The sequence below is a fragment of the Phacochoerus africanus genome, chromosome 10 (genome assembly GCF_016906955.1).
Source record: "Phacochoerus africanus isolate WHEZ1 chromosome 10, ROS_Pafr_v1, whole genome shotgun sequence".
Lineage (NCBI taxonomy): Eukaryota > Metazoa > Chordata > Mammalia > Artiodactyla > Suidae > Phacochoerus > Phacochoerus africanus.
Genome location: NC_062553.1, coordinates 99,758,097 through 99,779,717, shown reverse-complemented (window position 1 = coordinate 99,779,717; position 21,621 = coordinate 99,758,097). Strand labels below are relative to the sequence as shown.

The 21,621-nt window shown below is 35.9% G+C and overlaps 1 protein-coding gene across 1 annotated transcript in view; it reads right to left on the bottom strand.

Moving 5' to 3' along the window:
- Positions 1 to 4,538: 4,538 nt before the first annotated feature.
- The window catches only part of ANKRD50 (ankyrin repeat domain containing 50), a 43,874-nt gene continuing 26,791 nt past the window's right edge, over positions 4,539 to 21,621 (bottom strand). The window contains exons 2-4 of the mRNA XM_047798830.1: positions 19,058 to 19,287; positions 9,639 to 13,186; positions 4,539 to 7,622 (exon numbers count right to left, since the gene is read on the bottom strand). Of these exons, the coding sequence (XP_047654786.1) occupies positions 9,642 to 13,186; positions 19,058 to 19,287 (3,775 nt within the window). The 3' untranslated portion in view covers positions 4,539 to 7,622; positions 9,639 to 9,641. The remainder of the gene's footprint in view (positions 7,623 to 9,638; positions 13,187 to 19,057; positions 19,288 to 21,621) is intronic.

The following is a 21,621-nucleotide window of genomic DNA, read 5'->3' as shown; positions in this document are numbered from 1 at the left end:
AAAATTAATGAAGAAAAGCAAACCATATATGCAAAAACTCAGAAAGTTCCAAGCAAAGTAACAAGAAAACACATTCAGAGACATTCTCCTTAAACTACAAAAAAATAATACTTAAAAAAATATCTTGAAACAGCCAGAGATTGCCAGAGGAGAGCTGTAGGGGAGGAAATAAATAAGACAAAGAATCATAGTGTTTGTCTCACTAGAAACTTTTGGGAGCCGGAGGACAATGGAGCAATATCTTTAAAGTACTGAAAAAAAAAAAAATCAACCACACAAATTTATATGCTCAAAATATATATATATTTCAAAAATTAAGTAAAAGTGAAAATAATAACTTTTCAAAGAAACAAAAGGTGGAAGAAATCATTGCCAGAAGACAGGGACTATAAGAATTGTTAAAGAACTTAGAAGAGAGAAGACAGTAGATGGGAAATTGGATCTATGAAGAAGTGAAGAGTGCTAGAAATGATAAAAAAAAAAGGGGGGGGTAAACATAAAAGTTTGTTTTCTTATTTTTAAATCTTTAAATGTAGTTGAAAGTTTACAGCAAAAATATTAATACATTGGTGGGTTTATGTCATGTTTAGATGTAAAACGTATGGTAACAATAATACAAATTGTGGGGAAGAGAAAATAAGATTGTTAAACTATATATAAAGTGTAATCTTATCTGAAGGAACACAGTGATAAGTTAATGATATATACATTTGACCCTGGAACAGTCATTAAAAAATAAAGATCTATAAATATAGCCAATAGTTGGAATAACATGGAACCATAAAGTAATACTTACTCCAAAAAATAAAACAGGAAAACAGAAAATAAAGGAACAAAGAACAGATAAGGCAAACAATAAAAGAAATAACAAGATGGTAGATAAACTCAGTCATATGAAACTATATTAAATGGAAATGCTCAAATATTCTAATCAGAAGATAGATTGTTAATTGGATAAAAATAAGCAGGGACCACCTACATGTCATGTATAAGAAACCCACTTCAAATATAAAGAAATAAATTGGTGAACCAACAACTGCAATCTGCGCATTTATCCTAAAGAAATGATACCGTATGTTCACAAAAAATCTACATAGAGTGATGGCAGCTTTATTCACAACAGCTCGGAGTTCCCGTTGTGGCGCAGTGGAAATGAATCCAACTAGGAACGATGAGGTTGCGGTTTCAATCCCTAACCTCGCTCAGTGGGTTGAGGATCCGGTGTTGCCATGAGCTGTGGTGTAGGTGGCAGACAGGGCTTGGATCTGGCCTTGTTTGGGCTGCGGTGTAGGCTGGCAGCTGTAGCTCCAATTATACCCCTAGCCTGGGAACTTCCATATGCCATGGGTGCAGCCCTAAAAAGACAAACAACAACAACAACAACAAAAACGACAGCTCAAATTGGAAGCAGTCTGCATGTCCATCAATGGGTGACTCTAAATAAACTGTGATGTGTACATACCAGAAATATTATTCAGCGATAAAAAGAAAATGATTGATAAATTCAAGTTAGATAAACCTCAAGGGAATTCTGCTGAGTGAAAAAAAGCCAATCCAAAAACAGTGAATCAAATACTCTGATTCTATTTATATAACAATTTTGAAATAATAAAATTATGAAAATGGAGACTGGACTAGTGGTTGCCAGGAGTTAGGAATGGAGGGGCTGAGTAGGAAGTAGCTGAGTGCAGTCATGAGAGAGAAGCACAAGGGATCCTTGTAGTCACAGAACTGTATTGTATGAAGCTGATGAAACACTTTACAAGGTAGCTCTACAATTTTTCATTCTCACCAGCAATGGGTGAGTTCCCAGTTTCTCCACATTTTCACCCATACCTGGAATTGTCCTTTTAATTGAATTTTTAATTGAGGTGATTGTGGATTCAGATGCAGTTGTAAGACATAATAAATATCCTATGTGCCCTTTCTCTAATATACTCCCATGGTAGCATCTTGAGTCACCATAGGACAGTATATAAAGGAGTACATGTAAAACTGGGAGTACATGAAAACTGGAGTATGCTTGATTGATTCTATCAATGATAATATATAAAGGAGTACATGAAAACTGGAGTATGCTTGATTGATTCTATCAATGATAATATCCTGTTTGTGATAGTGTTCTATTAAATATAAAAAATTTATATTCAAAATATAATTTCTAGGAACCAAGAAACCTGAAGGGGGAAAAAGACAAATTTCTTCGCAAGACAGAATATGCAAATAGACAAAAATCATATGTAAAACTGTCTAATTAGATATTCAGGAAATGGAAATTCAAACCTCAATGCAATAGTAGGATACAATCAAACAGAATGACAAAAAAAAAAAAGAGAAAAAAGAAAATTAATACCAAATATCGGTAAAGATGTAGAGCAATAAGAGGCTACTGTACATGCCTGGTATGAATAGAAACTGCTGCAACTACTTGGGAAAGTGGTTTGACATCATCTATGAAAGCTAATCATACACGTATTGTAAGACCCAGGATTTCACTCACCATTAAAAAGAAATAGATATATACGGATACTAAAAGTATGCACAAAAATGTTACTGCTTGCAGAACTTCTAAGAACCAAAAATCAAAACAATCCAAATACCCATTAGTAGTAAAATGGATTTTTGAAAAGTATGGTGAAATCACACAACAGTTTAAAAAAGACAAAAGAATACTATAGAGCAACAAAAAGGGACAAAGCACTATTATTCATACATTGTGGCTGAATTTCAGAAACTATGTTAAAAGAAAGAAGCTAGCACAAAAAGGACACACTGTTGATTCCATTAATACGAAGTTAAATAGTCAGTACTAATATATGTTGATGAAAGTCAGAATACTGGTTTCCTTTGTGGAGGAAAATGTCTAGAAAGTGGCAAGGGAGGTTTCTGAGAGTATGATTATGGCTGATTCTTGATCAGGGCAGTGATGGTTAAACAGGTGATGTTAAGTTTGTAAAAAATGCATAGGACAGTAACAGGATTTTGTGTAAGTTCCTGTATATCTGTTAAAGTTCAGCCTAAGTTTACAAACAAAATGTAACAGACACTCATTAAAAATATAGAAATCAGTTCTTTTGGGACATGCTTTTGTATCAGTATCCACACATGTAGATTAAGAATAATAATGCTAGATGTACATAGAGCCTTTTTCTAAACATCAAATATATTCTAAGAATATGGTTCTTAGAATGCAGCTAAATTTTGCTGGTGTGGTAGGTGATGATAGTGTATATTTAAGAGTAGAAATTTAAATATGCATTAAATTTCAAATGACTCCATTTTAATGTTGGATAATTTTAATTTTACTCTATTAGCAACACAGGCAAAAAGAGACCCTATCTTAAAGGTAAAATTAATGGACATGTTCATATGATGAATTAAATTTTCCCAGAACTTCAGGAATCTATGCCTTCACTGTACATCTCATTATTACTAGTTGGACTCCTTCCAACTGCTAGGAAAAAGGAGTGAAAACACTCGATATTACCAAATCCCCAGTGCATTTGGTTGGACCCCCAGCTAGAAAATTCCATGCAAGTTTATTTAGTCAACCAGTCTGTTTTAAAGTTTTGTATACATCACCCATTTGTGTTTAAAAATTGTTATTAGAACATCTGAAAGATATTTATTATTCCAACAAATTTATAAAGAATGTAATTACTATAAAACCCTATAATTATTGTAAAATTACCTAACAGAACATGCCTTGCTGGCCTATATAGAAACCTCTTTGGGGCACATGCAAATACACACACACACACACACAGTGTTCTGGTGGAGCAAGTAGAAGGTTATGAAAAAATGACTTAAGTTTACTGAGTGAAGAGTATATAGAAATTTATTTAGAAAAATGAATGACCATGTTTGCAATGAAGCCCCAAAATATCACATGAAAGATGCCCATAATATTCTGAGGATCGAGGGGGAGCACACATGCACACAATTTACTGGACCACTGCAATTGCAGAGGCATGAAAGCTGACATGGGAAGATACAGTATATCATTGGGGAGATACAGTACGTCATTGGGGTGGGTGGGGGAGGATGTAAGTGCTTACGGATGTTTTAGAAAGATACTGAGGCTTGGAGTTCCTGTTGTGGCTCATTGGTTAACAAACCCGACTAGCATCCATGAGGACATGGGTTTGACCCCTGGCCCTTCTCAGTGGGTTAAGCGTGGCCATGAGCTGTGGTGTAGATTGTAGACGAGGCTTGGATACCAAGTTGCTGTGGCTGTGGTGTACGCCAGCAGCTACAGCTCCGATTCAACCCCTAGCCTGGGAACCTCCATATGCCGAGGGCACGGCCTAAAAAGACAAAAGACAAAAAAAAAAAAGACCAAAAAAATAAAAGAAAGATACTAAGGCTAGATATTTTTTTCACCTTCCTTCAAAGTTCTTATATCTCACTTTTTTTGTCTTTGTAAAATGTTTCCAAATTCATTTGCTCAGTATTTACTTAAAACAACTATTTTTTTATTATAAGCATGTCATGCATGTTCTGTTGGTTCAAGGATAAAATTAAAACAAGATATCCTCTGTAAAGCAAATATATTTATTATGCACTTTCATATACATAGGGATTTTTGCTTAATATCATACAAGGAATAAAATAAACTTTTACAATGTGAAATTCAATGTACATTTTAGGCTATTTACATACCCCAAACCAAGGGACAAATTAAAAAGGAAAAAGCGCTTGTCTGCAACTACATTCGCTAAGAAGTGTAAATGGAGGACATTAAGTAAAACAAATATTTGCATAGCCAAACAATATTGAAAAAACTATTTACTCCTGTTTTTTAAGCAGTGACCTATTTGAGGTGAGGGTTCTGGAGGCATGGGGGTGAGGGTGAAGGGCACAACGTACTGGCTGTGCTCTGCAATACACACTCTTTTGGCCAACTTCCCTTCTAAACTTTTTCCTACAAACACTGAGATTTCTATTTTTCATTGTTTTTTGATCACTTTATTTCAACTCATGACTTTTAGGGAATGAGCACAGATGGAATGGTATAAAAATGCTGTAAGCACATGGCATCACAGTTGTGGTGTGGCATTAGGTGCTTTACAAAATTTAAATATTATTTTAAAAATAGCTATTTAGGAGTTTTATATTTGAGGGACTAGTTTTACTCTCTTAATGGAGCAGAACCTATTTTCAGTCATGGTATTAGATAAATCCCCACAAAAACCAAAGAGCAAAGCAGGGCATCTTCAGGGCCCTTATCTTTATCCTAACTGAAAGCCATTGCTGTTCAATGCCAAAACTTTAGTTAAAAAAAAAAAAAAAATCCAGAGGAATGAATACTTACGTTTGAAAACCATATTTTTTTCCAACAGATTCTCTTCCTACCAACTGTTTCAAGTGTATGTAGTATGGATATGAAAACACTTAGCTCTTCAAAAAACATAAATCCCTTCTGTAATGAGTCATAGCCTTGCCCTTTGGCCACAAGGTGCATTTTTTGTAAAAACAATAAAATTAAATAAATACAAATTCAATAATTCAAGGTTTAATAGAAAAACTGGCAGCTTTCAGGGTTCTCTTTTTAAAGAAAATACACCTAATAAGAAATTAGAGCTTCATCTTCTAAAATTATGTAAGTGTACTGTATTTGAGCTATGAGTAAAATTGGTTCTAATAATAGGATGTGTTCAAATTTATTAACAGAATCAACAACACTTTTAAGGCTACTTTGCAAGAGTCCTATTAAGTGTATTTAATAAATGTCCCATAGGGACAAAAGTTCAATACTTGAAACATTCACATTCGTGTTATCAATATTGCCAAGTCACCTTAATGTTGACTGAACTTATCTCCTATTCCTTATTATGATTTATTGATGACATAAAGGAGTGTTGCTGACTTTAAAATAAAGGCCTTACGTAAGGAAGATCAAGTGAAACAATTATCAAAACCTATTACACATGTCTGTTTCTGCGGACAATACATCATGTTATGTGTCCTTCATATAAGAAGATGACATTACTGACCTCTGTTACAAAGACATTTTCTAAAGGTTTTTTTTTTTCCAGTAGTGGCAATGCTTTTGTGCTGAATCTCCAGATTCTCTTCCCTTATTCCTCCTTATCAACACCACATGGAAAGGACAGAATTTCTGGGTTTTGTAAGATCCTGGGGCTTTTTCAAAGATCAAACCAACAAACTTGTTTCTAAACAGTAAATTCTAACCTGTCCAGACATGCATACAACCCACCTAAGCTAGCTCAACTGGTTCAGAGTCCATCCAGGAGGCCAAAACTGTGGGGTCACATGCTCATATGAGCAGTTGACTTTGTTTTCCTTAGTTACAGACTTCACCCTTAACCCTGGTATCCATCATTCTGGAAGTGATTGTCCACAGAGGAAAACAGGAAGGAGTATGTGGACAGAAAAGTGCAAATCCATCACTACTGTTTATCCAATAGGAATAAAAATATACACCTGTGCTATGGCAGATAGGTTAGTGGTGTCATCTGTGAAGGAAAACACATACTATGTTTAACAAGAATATTAATCTAATTGAATTTTAATCCACTGAGATCGATTCAATTGACTTTGCATGGGCTGTTTTAGTCATGAAGTGATCCTCAAAATAGAAACAAATTAGAAACCAGCATCAAAATTTACAGTCATATTTTATTTAACCAGATGGGAGAGATAAGAGTAGTCAATGAATTGTTCAGGGATCAAAAATCTACCCTCAGATAGACAGGTGCACCTCTCTTTACACACATGCCACTGAGGCCTGGCTTTGTCCCTGAGAATTTTCATGCCTCAGGAATGATCATCTGTCTTCTTGGAGGTGGAAGGACAAGTGAGTGAAAATGACACTGCATCCCAGTGAATGAAACAGAACTTTGTTCTGCCTATAGTGTGTGTGTGTGTGTGTGTGTTTCCCTCTTTTTTTTTTTTCCTATATTTTTTTGACACCTTTAGCTGAAGATTAGGAGGATTCTACTGGGAAATCCAAATTTAAACTACTTAGAGCAGCTCCCTAAAATACTAGACTTTAAAAAAAAATCTTTGATGAAACCATGTTTTCACCTCAGTGTGGCATTCAATAGAAACACATTTTTAACCAATGCTTAAGGTGTAGTGAACATAAAATAGTTGCATGATTTATTTTGCTGAGTGACATTTTTAAGGATACAGGAAACGAGCCATACACTACAACAAGGCAAATGTGACTGAAACAGTAATGCTTAAGTTTTGTTTGCCACAGAAAGAAAAAAATAAATACAACGAACACTGCCTCTTCATATATATTTGATCATGGCACATGCACATTTATCAAACCTTAACTTAAAATACTTTACTCAAAAAAATGTTTTCAGTTTTCATCAGGGAACTGCAGTATGTATCTGCATTTTTTTTTTAAAAGTGCTTATTCTTGGGTAGTGAATACAAAGCACACAAAATGAAATTTTTTAAGCACAGAAGTTACAGTGAGAAGGCAGCCTTACTACTTAGGCACATTACAGTAATTAAGGTAACGTACTGCAGATATCACATTCTTCTTTTTTTTTTTCCAGCAAATCAACAGGCATTTTATGTTTTCATCCAGTAGCTGAAGAATCACTCCAATCACAACGTCTTCTGTTTCACAGAATAGCAAACTAATGCAAAAGTTAAAAAAAATTAATTTCTACATCATACTTATAGCTACATATAATTTTAAAACCCTATATAAGAATATACTTACTACGTAAAGCACAAAAGTAGCCCTATTAAAATTTTCTTAACGTATGAATCACTTTCAAAGATTCCACAAAATGTTTACCTTAATTTATATGTTTAATTCATACATTTAATATATATCTAACTTAACCTTTACAAAGATATCATGAGAGTCAGAGGGTTGTACCATCAGAACTAAGTATTTTTAAAATAAATCACATTGAAATGAAACTTTTATACAAATTATTTTTGAATGAGATTTGATCAGTCATCCACACATTCACATTGGAGGGTGTTTATTATTAAAAGGTATAGGGAATTTAATGTTTTAACTAAAACATCCCTAAAATATATCTCCAAAGACAAAAAAGCAAAAGGAAGATTTCAGTTTACTAAAGAGTATTTTGTTAAAGGATGAAAAATGATTAAGTGGGATAAATATACTCGTAGTACAAATCAGTAAAAGTTCCTAATAAAATCTTTGAATTTATCTTGAATATGAGAAATGTACTTCTGAAAAAGTGTCTGTAATATAAAGTTATGCATTTTTCCCATTATCATTCTCTATATAATTAATGTAACCTCCATTATGGTGGAAAGGAGAAAAGATGTATTTAATGACTATAACTTTATTTTGAGGTTTAAACATTTAATTCTTAGGTCTAAATATAGTGGGCCCTAAACACCTTTTGCCAAACATCCACTTATCAACTACCCATACCCATTCTTCTTTTCTTTTTAGGGCTGTATCCGCAGCATATGAAAGTTCCCAAGCTACAGGTTGAATCAGGGCTGCAGCTGCTGGCCTAGACCACAGCCACAGCAACTGTGGTGGGATCTGAGCCTCGTCTGTGATCTATGCCGCAGCTCACGGCAATGCTGGATCCTTAACCTACTGAGTGAGGCCAGGGATCAAACCTGCATCCTCATGGATACTAGTTTGGTTCATAACCTGCTGAGCCACAACAGAAACTCTTTACCTTTACCTATTCTTGATATGTGTAAATTTTACTTGGAAGATTCTTTAGAAATCTGTCATAATAAAAACTACCTTTGATGAGTAAATCTTTTATTTCTTACAGGATAAAAAAAAAGGGAAGGAAATGAACATTCACTAACTACCTACTAAGCACTATATACACACTATTTTATTCAAACCCTAAAGATAATATTGCAAAATAGCCCCTGCCTCTGTTACCAAACAACTTTTAAGAGGGGAAATGACCATACAAGAAGGAATTCTTAATCTGAGATCCATAAACAGTATATTCACTCTTTCACACATCCATTCATTTATGCAACACATTTCTACTGAGAAACTACTATAGGTCCAAACAGTATTCCAAGTACATGGAATACAGCAGTGAACAAAAGCTTGAGAAAACCCCTACCCTTGGGAGTTCCCGTCGTGGCACAGCAGAAACGAATCCAACGAGGAACCATGGGGTCGTGGGTTCGATCCCTGGCCTCGCTCAGTAGGTTAAGGATCTGGTATTACCATGTGCTGTGATGTAGGTCGAAGATGCAGCTCGGATCCAGCGTTGCTGTGCCTGTGGTGTAGGCCGGCAGCTGTAGATCCAATTGGACCCCTCGCCTGGGAACCTCCATATGCTATAGGTGCGGCCCTAAAAAGACAAAAAAAAAGCAAAACAAAAACCTACCCTCACAAAGCTCACATTTTAATTGGGGGGAGACATAATAAAAACAAAGAAAATATATTAAGTATGTTAAATACAATGTACTGTGGCTAATACAAAGCAGGAAAGAGGGAAAGGGAGTGCTAGAGGTGGGAGAATCAAATTCAGAAGCGTGCTGAGGGAGGGAGTTGCTGAGAAGATGAGAGGAGTATGGTGAGGTGAGAAAACTGGCCAGGTGAATAGGGAAGAGAGTATTCTAAGAAGAGGGACCTATGCTTTGGCTATGTATTCTCTATGGCTATGTTGATGAAATGTTACCTTTTATAACGGTGTTTCCTTTTTATAGTTGAAGCTAGGGTCAGAACCCTCAATCTGAAGCTTCAGGGCTTGTTTAAGGCTTAATTCCGTCTCCGAGGAAGGATAACCTTCTAACACTTCCTGATGCCCTCTATCTTGCATTGTTCGTGGGACAGAAACTCTACCAAGAAAAACCTGGTTGCTCTGAAGATGATAATTTGGATTTGTCATTATTCCGTTTCTCTTCTTCTGTTCCCCACTTTGTTGAATAAGAAACTGCTGTTGTGATCGACCAATCTCTTGTTGAGCTGAAGGTATCATAATTTTGCACTGCGATTCTGCTGGTATTTGTTTAGATGGTACACTAGTCCCAGATTTGGCTGTAGGTCCTCTTTTATCAAACTGAGTCATTTCATACTCTAAAACCTTTGGCTGTGAAGAATTATTTTGTTTAGCTTTTTTCCCAGCTGACCCAGATTTGTTGGAATTTTCTGATTTCCCCCCTTTATTTGTTTTGGTTGACTTCAAACTGGGCTTTACTTGACTCCACTCAAACTCACTACTTGGTGAGTTATGGCTCTGTCCCAATGACTGTGTGGTAGAAGACGGGGAAACGATGGACTGTCGACTTCTACTGCGTGGCAGTGAATGTTGCTGAATTTGTTCTGTAAATGACAAGTTGTGAAAGCTGTCAATTGGCACTGTTTGCGCTGTTGCAGTAGATGAAGTAGTTCTCAAAGATGAATTTTTGGAGCTTTTCAGGGAATTATTTGACAAGGACGACTTCTGGCGATCAACGGTAGAGTCTGGTGATTCTGAAGGAGAACTGAATGCATGAGCTGGCCCATTGGGTAAACCACGTAATGAAGGCTGCACATCCCCTCCGCCAGTACTGCTAGAGCTATTTGATTTAATTGTTAGTGATTGCATTTTTGAAGACACTGACTGTAGAGGTTTTTGCTCCATTGTGTGAACAGGAGATGGAGAACAGCCATTCAAACTGGATGCACCATATTTTTCTAATAATTTAATTATCTGAGAATGTCCATTTTTGGCTGCGACACGCATAGCAGTGCGTCCAAATTGATCAGCATGGTTTGGGTCGGCACCGTGCTCTAATAAAACCTGCACGACGTCAATGTGCCCTTCCTGGGCCGCAATGCAGAGTGCAGTTGCACCCTGATTACACGTATGGTCAACCAGGGCTCCGTGCTCAATCAGAAGCTGCACTACTTTCACATGGCCCTGCCAGGCTGCAGACTGCAAAGCAGAGCGCTTTTCATTGTCTGCAGCATTGACGTCAGCATGGTAGGTGATGAGAACCTGCACCATCTCCAAATGGCCTTGCCAGCAGGAAACATGAAGTGCTGTCCTTCCTTCAGCATCACTTGCTTCTACATTTGCACCATTTTCTAAGAAATACTCAGCCATTGTAAGTTGATTTTCTAAGGCCAAAATATAAAGAGTAGGCCTACCATCAGCATCTTTGTAGTTAACATCAGCTCCATGGCTAAAAAGCAGTTCAACAATGTCCCTGTGTCCTTCTAATGCAGCAACCCGCAGTGCATTTCTTCCATCATAACCTCTTTGATCAATGTTGGATTTATTTTCCAATAATATTTGAACACAATCATAATGACCCTCTTGTGAGGCTAATATGAAAGGTATCCGCCCATCATTATCAATCTCATTTGTCCTAGCACCTTGTTCGATTAGTGCTTCACATATTAATCTGTGACCTTCAAAAGCTGCCATGTGCAAAGGTGTCCATCCAGCATCATCTCTGTGATTTTCATCTAACCCCCTGTCCAGAAGAGTACGTACTACTTCAACATTTCCCTGGGCTGAGGCTATGCTAAGGACTGTCCTCCCTTCACTGTCAATGCTGTCCACAGCTGCACCCCAAAACAAAAGTGTGTTTACAACTGAAGCGTGACCCATAGAAGCTGCTGCTAAGAGGGGTGTACGGCCGTTGTTATCTGTGTGGTCGACATCTGCTCCCCCCTCTAGAAGCAAGTCAACCACATCGACATGTCCTTCGTAGGCAGCGACCAGCAGTGGAGTCATGCCATCTTTGTCACAATGATCTACTTCTGCACCTCGATCAATTAAAAGGCTAACGACTGAGGCATGTCCTTTACTCGCAGGAACACAAAGCGCAGCTACAGAGAGTGCAGTCCTGCCATCAACATCCTCGTGATTCACTTCTGCGCCATGGTCCAGCAGGTGTTCCACAATCTCTCTGTGTCCCATGTAGGCTGCTGCTATCAAAGCAGTTCTACCCTCATTATCAGCTTTGTTGACTTCAGCACCATGTTGTAGCAAATTCAGTACAATATCCTCATGGCCGCCCCAGGCTGCTGCTCTCAAAGCTGTTCGGCTATCAGCATCTGCACAGTCCACTTTTACACCAGCATAAAGTAGTGCAGAAACTACCTCTGTATGACCACCCCAAGCGGCAGATCTTAATGCTGTCCAACCATCCTGGTCAGTATGATTAATATTTGCTCCACAACCAATCAAACAATTAACCACCTTGGTATGTCCTTGTCTAGCAGCCAAGGTAAGTGGTGTGTGTCCATGAGCATCTTCTATCTCTAAATCTGCTCCCCTAGAGACAAGTAAATTCACCACATCAAGGTTGCCACTGTAAGCAGCATTAGCCAGTAATGTTCTTCCATTCGAATCACACTGATTTACTGACGCTCCATTATCTAATAATGTCCGAATGGAATCCTCTCTTTCTAAGGCTTGCCGGACTATGCATGATGTGCGATCATCTTCACTGTTGACATGAGCACCGGCTTTAACCAACAGCTGCAGCACTTCTTGTTCCTTGGGTATTAAAGTAGACAGGGAGTCTCTGACAGGTGTACCATTCCAGATCATCCACAGAGCTAACTCAGCTGTCTCTAACTGTAAGTTTGAATTAATTAAGTGCAATGCAAATTCTTGTGCTTCCAAAGGTGTTAAATTCTTGGCTTGACAGGTATAACTCATAGCCAACATGCGGTGTCCTTCTGCTGCATTACATAGATACTTCTGAGTACAGTGTTTCACATCCAGAAGCCACTCTGCAAAACTATAGTGAAAGAGTATTTTAGTATTTCCTAGTCCATCAACAAGAAGTTTGGAGAGGACATCTAACTTGCGCTGAAAGTCTTCCAAGGTTAATGACATATTTTTGGTCCATACCGCATGATATAATTCCGTTATGGTCAAAGGTCGGCAGGCTGCAAGAATCACATTCAGAATGGGCTGAACCTTTGCAAACTGCTTTCTTACAAAAAGTCTTTGACACAGCCAGAGATACAGACCATTCAGAGTTCCTGGGATGTCACGAATTTCTCTTAACATTATAAAATTTTCTACAACTCCATCAAGAACTCGCTCTAGATACAAAAAGCATCCGCTGCTTTTAATGTGCAGTTGATTTAACATCTCTGCGGTTTCTTTTGTGAGGTGTTGTCTCAAAGCTTCTTCTTGATCTAAACGATGAAGAATGTACTGCTGAACATCCTTAACGATATATGCCTTCCGAAGGTCATCTAAACTTATTTTTCGAAAACCTAAAGACAAAAAGTAGATGTAATTGAAAATGATTATTATAGTTGCCAAATATTCAATTGAATGTCTTCAATAAGTGATAAACTAATAAGCAAATAAATCAATGATAAATCAGTTAATACTAACAAACAAATCAATACCTAAAAGTGTATATGTATCAGTTTTCTTTCCTTCTGGAAAAACACACTGATGGCAGATCAACTATTTCATTTTCCTAGCTACAACTGGAACTACTTCTTACTTGTTTCATGGCTCAGTGCTCCTCTCAACTTCAGTCATAAGAAATAGTAAACTGAGCATCAGATGTCTTATATCCCTATCTAAATACCTGGGGGAAGATTTTCTGATTACCCCAAATAATTAGGAAAAATAGTTGCAGATGACATAAATAAAGTTTGTTTTTACAAGCTGATCTTTTTCATGTGAAATATTAATATATTTCCATCCACATAACTATATACTATTCCAATTAGAATATCACTGGAGTTCCCGCTGTGCACAGTGGAAACGAATCCAGCTAACAACCATGAGGTTGTGGGTTCGATCCCTGGCCTCACTCATTGGGTTAAGGATCTGGTGTCACCTTGAGCTGTGGTGTAGGTCACCAGCAGCTCTAACTCCAATTCAACCCGTACCCAGGAACTTTCATATGCTGTGGGTGAGGCCCTAAAAAGAATATCACTTGTCACTGCCTTTAAATCACATCATTTTACATATTACCAATTAAAATAATTAAATCTCACATTGTCAGTAAATAGCTTGAATCTTAAAATGCAACTTGTTCAAATTATGCTAACAAAACTTCAGCACTGTGAAAATAAAGCTACTTAATAAAATTCAAACTAACCTAAAAACCTAAAAGTTACAGCTACTCAAAACTCTAAGTTCTTTAGAGGGAACCAAAACTTCATCTTCTGAAGGGAGATGATATTCTGTTTTATAGACATAGATTTATTAGACAATTGTGTAACTCATAGAAGAAAATACTGCTGAGTTAATGAACTCTCTTAATAGGTAAAAATCTAGAAATTCAAAAAAGATTAGTGATAATCAATTAATACTGAGTAAAACACTTTACTGAACTGAATAAAACAAATATATTTCACATACTACAGACCATACAGACCAAGTACTATGTGAGCAGATGAGACTTTCATTTTGTAATGAAAATCAGTGAGGAATTTTGACCAAGGAAATAATGTGATCAGATTTGCATTTTGAAAAACTAATTTAGTATTACTAAAGAGAAACAGCTGGAGTTCATCAATACTAGCAGCAAAATCTTTTATAGAGGTTATGATAAAGTCTAAGTAAGAATCACTAAAAAGCCTGAACAACCAAAGCAGTGGCAGCAGCAGATAAAAATAAAAGTTGGATTTGGAAATTACTAATAAGACCTGGATTGCATAGAGCTTAGTAAGTGTGGACACGGAAGAAGGAGTCAAAGTTGCCATTCATTTCTGGAGGGGTCAACAGGATGGAAAAAGAGGATTTGTCCACTGAAAAACAAATAACAGGTCTGGAGAGAGGGATGAACTGGGAGTTTGGGATGGATATATACATACTACCAAGTGTGGAACAGATAACTAACAAAGATTACTATATAACACAGGGAACTCTACTCAATGTTCTTTGATAACCTATATAGGAAAAGAATCTGAAGGGGAATATATATATGTATATATATGGCTGATTCACTTTGCTGTATACCTATACAACATTTTAAATCAACTACATTCCAATAAAAATTTTAAAGAAAAAGGTTTGAAAAGAAAGTTGATAAATTCAGTTTTGTGACACTAATCCTGAATTACTTAGATGAAATAAACCATTTATAAAAAAACATAACCTACCAAGAATGACACATGAAGAAATAAATCTACATACCTCAAACCTATATAAAAATGGGATCTGTAATTATACTCAAACATATATACAAAATTATATATTTATATACTTACAATTTATTAAACATATAATTGATTATTCTCAACAGACTTAATTTTAAAAGATAAATTTTAATTATGAAAGCCACTCGATCTAAAGAATTGAAAACATGACTAGAAATCTGTAACAATCTATACTTACCAGTAAGATAACTTGCCTCCAAACCTTCTTTGCATGTTCATTTGCTATGAACATGTTCAACTGTTATTAATTCATTAAAGTTGGAAAACACCTGACATGTTGCTAATAAAAAGGATTTTAAAAAATCATAACTACCTTTCAGTGTATAGTGTTTTAAAGTTTCCAAAGCAATCTTGTAGATAATGATTTACATGAAAAATCATATAGACCATCTATAAATTTAAACCTACTTAACCAAGATAGCACCATTGAAACTTGAAGTAATTAAGACAGAATCCAGGCTAAACCTCCACAGTAACAGGTTTGATTCTTAAGAAGGAAATGTAAGAGATCAACATTTATTGAGAGTCAATTATTTTTAAAGCAGCATTTCAAGTACTTAGCATACCTAACACTTCTTTTTATGTCAGGCCTGTGAGATAAGTTGCACCTGCCAATTCTGATGTGGAATGCATGGATCTTAATTCAAGATCCATATATTTCAAATTAAAACATCAATAAAAAGCAGAAAGAAATGTGTAGGATGTATATAAGGAACACTGAAAATAAAATTTAAGTTGAATAAGTGAAAAAAATATCCTATGTTCATGGATAGAAAGAAAACATATTTTAAATGTCAAATATTTCCTAAATTTGTGCTAAGAAAATTTGTGATTTGATGAAGTGTCCAAGTTAGAGTCTTATTACACCATTCAGTAGAATATATACTATATGGATAAATAAATCCATATAGAATATATACTATTTGTAAAAATAAGAATACACAAAGGCAGTACATTAGATTACATAAAATAGACTGCAAAAGAATTATTACAGTTTTAAAAAGCTTTAGAAAATAGTTTCAAAGGTAAAAAAATATAAAATAATAACTTCCTGGAGGAAATGTATGTAAAGGTGAGAAAGCTCACAGAAGTCTTAGGGGAAAAAAACAAAGACAACTTGATACAATAAGCATAAGGGGGAAATAATCCAATAGTAAACAAGAAGTTCAAATAAAAATGAGATATTAATTTTCTTACACTAAGTTAGCAAATACGAAAATACATATAATTTAATACTGGTGAAAGTTCTGAGAAACCAACACTCTCAGCAGAAATATAACATGATATTTATATATATCTTTCTGGAAAGCAACTTGACAATATGTGTTCATAACTTGAACTTGAGTAATATTAATGTTTACCTCCAAATTCCAAATCTATGGTCAACAGAAGTGTGGTCCAATGCTTATTATAGCCCAGCATTTTTAACAATTAACAGCATTTTAGAAGAAGGAGTACGGTAAGAGAACATGACCATATTCAGTTCCTTCTTATTCCTTCTTGGTTCACTGCTTTTCCCACCAAGAAAGCGCAAAGAAACTCAAATTCATTTATTTGCTTTTGCCAAGCTCTGCTATAGATGTTGAGGAGATACAGCAGTGAACAAGACAAGCATATTTCCTATTCTTATGAGGAGACAGACTAGTTAGAAAACAAATATAAAACAATTTTAAGTAACAGGAAGACATATGAAGAAAATAGAACAAGATATAGAGTGTGTGACTAAGTAGCTGAGGAGGTAAAAATAGAAATAGAATAGAAAAATACAGAGAAGCCTACATGAGACCTATCTGAGCAGAGATCTAAATGTCAAGACAGTAAGACGTTCAGGAAAAGATCATTCCAGTCAGAGGGAACATCAAGCACAAGACCTCAAACAGAAAAAACAGATCTGAAAATAACAAATGTTATATGATAAAAATATAGAGAAAAAGGAAATCTCATGTGCTGCTGGTAGGAGCAGAAAATTATTTCAAGCACACTAGACAGTGGTTTGTAAAATCAACTAAAGCTCAAAATGTACATACTCTGTAATCTAGTAATTCTATGTGTAGGTTTATAATGTCAACCTTTAGCACATGTGCACAAGAAGATGTGTTCAAGTGGGTTCATGAAGCGTTTTTTGTAATAGTGAAAAACTGAAATAATCTGAACGTCCATGAATAGGATAATACAAAAACTTGAGATTTATTCATGGGAAAGAATAGTACAAAGCAGTTAGAACCAATGAACTGGCTTCATAAGCAGGTATAGAAATAGGGCTCAAAAATAGGAGTTCCCGTCGTGGCGCAGTGGTTAACGAATCCGACTAGGAACCATGAGGTGGCGGGTTCGGTCCCTGCCCTTGCTCAGTGGGTTAACGATCCGGCGTTGCCGTGAGGTGTGGTGTAGGTTGCAGACGCGGCTCGGATCCCGCGTTGCTGTGGCTCTGGCGTAGGCCGGTGGCTCCAGCTCCGATTCGACCCCTAGCCTGGGAACCTCCATATGCCGCGGGAGCGGCCCAAGAAATAGCAACAACAACAACAACAACAACAAAAAGACAAAAAAAAATAATAATAATAATGTTTGCTTAAAAAAATCAAAATCAAAAAATAATGTTGCCAAAAAAAGAAGATAAAATGATATCATAATACCACTATTAGCAGTAATACATTTATGAAGCAGTTATTATGTACTAAGCATTGATCGAACGTTAACTGTCATTTAACTTCACAAAAACCCTGTGAGAAAGTAATAGCAAAGTATACTCCTCATTTATAGATGAGAACACTGAGGCGCAGATTGTATTGGTAAATTACATGAGGTTGCATCGCCAGTGAATGGAGGAACCAAGATGGTATATCAGTGTTTCATTTATGTAAACCTTAAAAATATACAGAATATAAATATGAATTGAAAGGATACAAAATGGACTAATGGTTTTCTCTAATAAAGGGAAAGAAATGGAATGACACAGACAAAAAGGGGCTCTATCTTTATCTGTACCTCACATACTAAGAGCTATATAAGTATTAGCTGTTATTCTATTAATCCAAGTCTATCAACTAGATTTTCACCAGTTCAAAACAAAACAGTAGAATAGAAACCAAATCAAAAGTGCTGTCATTAGTAGCAAGAGAATCTAAAAGAGAGGGAATACATCTGGTTAAAGGAAACCATTTTAATAAATTAATAAGGTTTCACCATTTTGTTAAATGTATAGAACTATTTTAAACTGATATGGCTAATTAACCAATAATTTAATTATCATCTCTCCAATTACACTACTGATTCTGTTAGTGGTCCTTGTTTTGTGTTCCTTTTATTTCCCATAGCACAAAGAAAAAGTGCTTTACATAATTTAACAGGAGTAAACACAATTTTATTGTGATAGTTTAAAAAGTGAAAAAGCCAAGTCAGGAAACAAAAGTAAAAGAAAAACAAACAAAAAACCTGATCATGTACTTTTACACATATATAGATTGTCTTCTCACACATCAAAAAAAAAAAAAAAAAAAAACTTTTAAAAAAGGATCTATTCCAAGAGGTATCCTAAAAGGCTGTCAACCCTGTCACTCCCCTTAAATGAGGAAAAAGGGCTTAGAGAAATTGCCAATATGAATAAGCATATTCACTACTTTGACGATGCTCAGTCTAGCGCTGACCAGGATACATCAACATAAAAAATGCAGTCCTACAGATTCAGAGCCACTAATACAGCATGAACTATTCCTAACCTTTACTAAGGAAGCTATGTAAAGAATCTTGAGACAAAAAAAAAAAAAGTACTGTTAAACGATCTAAAAATATTCTATGGCTTGTCTTTAATGCAACCTTAAAAAGGTATGAAAATAGCTGATAAAACAGAACAGCTGACAGAACAGCAGAAGCAACAACCACATTTTCAACTGGTACTCTCCTCTAAAGAAACACAGTATTAATCATCAATGAAAAGCATTTGAGAATGGCAGAAATGATGCTTACCGGTAAACATTTTAGTAACAGCTTTGCTCTGTTTTCGGGCAGAACAGAGAAGCAATAGCCATGGTGGAAAGAACTCGTGGTGACCAGCTAAAAGCTCAGCCACAGTCCCAGATAAGCTGGTAGATGCCTGTTCACCTTCGGTAACATTACACCCTTCATCAACAGAATCCACAAGCAGATAGAGGCTTTGCTGGGGAGGCTTCATTCCCAAAAGAGGGAGCAGAACACACCTGTAAAAAACATCCATATGAGCACTTTGAATGTTACTGGCTATTATACTGAGATTTACTTTTCAAACATTAGAATTATGTTATAAATAATGTTTTAAGAAAAAAGAGTTTTTTTGTTTTTTGTTTTGTTTTTACAACAGTAAAAATGTTGTACAAGTTTCAATTCCTTACTTTAATGAGAATACTGGTCCTAAACAGTTCACATTTCCAATAAACAACATTTTCACAATAAAGTGGGTGAGTATGCATGTGCATTAGTGAATCAAGAATAAAAGCTTGAATTGTTTACAACAAAGCTAAAATGTGTTGCAAAGGAAAAAAAAATACTTTGGGGACCACTTCAATAATAGGAAAATATCAAGGGTTCTCTAGAATTTAGAAGTATTTTATCATCATGTCTCTCACAAAATGACTGCACTTTACCTAATTGGTCACACACAAATTTCATTTTAAAAGAATACTCAAAAATAATCTACGGTCTAGATCCCGTTAAATGTATGTTCAACTTTCAATGTAAAGAATAAATTATTAGGATTAATTCCACTGAAGAACACATTCCCTACTCATAATTTATGTTGAAGCTGAATGTAATTTTTTTCATAACTAAAACAATACTTATCCATTTTCAACAAATACTTACTTGGGCATTCTATGTGTTGAACGAGATACTGAAAGATACAGTGGTTAAGAAAACAAAATCCATCTAGTTATAAATACCAAAAATTTACAGATAACAGTTTCTATCACTCTCTTTCAATCCCAGTAGTAACCAAGATCCAATTTATCACTAAGTCCTATAAATATTTCTTTGTAAGAATCTCTCTCTGGAGTTCCCGTCATGGCACAGCAGAAACGAATCCGACTAGGAACCATGACGTTGTTCGATCCCTGGCCTCGCTCAGTGGCTTAAGGATCTGGCAATGCCATGAGCTGTGGTTGTAGGTCACCGATCTGGTGGTGCTGTGGCTATGGCATAGGCCAGCAGCTGTAGCTCCAGTTAGACCCTAGCCTGGGAATCTCCATATGCCTCAGGTGTGGCCCTAAAAAGCAAAAAAAAAAAAAAAAAAAAAAAAAAAGTCTCTCAAACCCACCCCAGTCTCTATCATCACCCTATTCCAAACTATTGTCATCTTTCTCCTGGTACCATTATAAACTACATACCTGCAACCACTCCCCTCCAGAATTCTACTGCCGCCAGAGTAAACTTTCCACAGTGTTATTCCAGCCACACTAGCTTTCTTTCAATGACTTTCAATAGATGCAGTTACACAAGGGCCTTTTGATTTGTAGTTCCTCTGCCTAGTACTTGTTTCCCTTCTCTCTTCATGTAATTAATTCCTCCGTGATCTTCAACTGTAAGCTTGAGAGTCACCTTCTCAAAACTGAGTCCCTATAGTATACTTCCACAACATCAAATATTTTTCACAGCACTATCAAGTTTGCAATGTTACACCTGTTTAATGTCATTCTTCCTTCTCTTTAGAGTGTAAGCATCCAAAGAACAAGGACCATGTCAGTCTTGTTCATGGTGTAACCCCAGAACCTATCATAATGCTGTGCCAAGGCAGATGCTGAATGAAGTCGTCACATTGTTTGGTCTAGAATGGGAAACCAGTAACTTCAATGGGGCTTAGTGCTACCCACCCCCCCGCCCCCGCAAAAAAAAAAAAAACAGTAAAATTACTAACTTGGTAGATAAGAAACAATCAACTCAAGGGAAGTAGATAGGAAATGCGAAAATGTCAGTGAAACATTTAAATATTAGGTGCTCAAGATGAACAAAGTTTTGAAGAACCAATTATAGTTCTCTAGGAATTGTAATAAATTAATAATAAATTTTACAATAAATTAAAAGGAGACAGGGCAATCCTGGCAAGAGGAATGTGCTAAATTTAGGAAAATTTATTATACCTTATGTATATATTCCCTCTACTATGAGAACAAAAGTTGATTTAAAAACCAGTACTATAGTACTGTATTTATACTTACCCATATAGTACAATATATGCATATATATTTCTACATATAGTACATATAAAATATACTGTAGTAATATAATCAGTGCTACTTAGGAGAGAACACAGTGCTGTGGGAGTACAGAGAAAGCCAACCTAACCTACTTTTGAAAAGGATGGGATAGGAGGAGAAGTCAGCAAAGTCTGGAGAAGGAGCTTAGTCTGGAGAAAGCACTAGAGTAAGGCAGACACACAAGAGAAAAAAAAAAAAATCTAGTTGAGGCAACAGGACACACCCAAGCTTGGAGAAGAGAAAGACCAGTGAACAAATATATGGAAGAAAATAATTACTGAAGATGATTAAAGGCTGGGCTTTAAA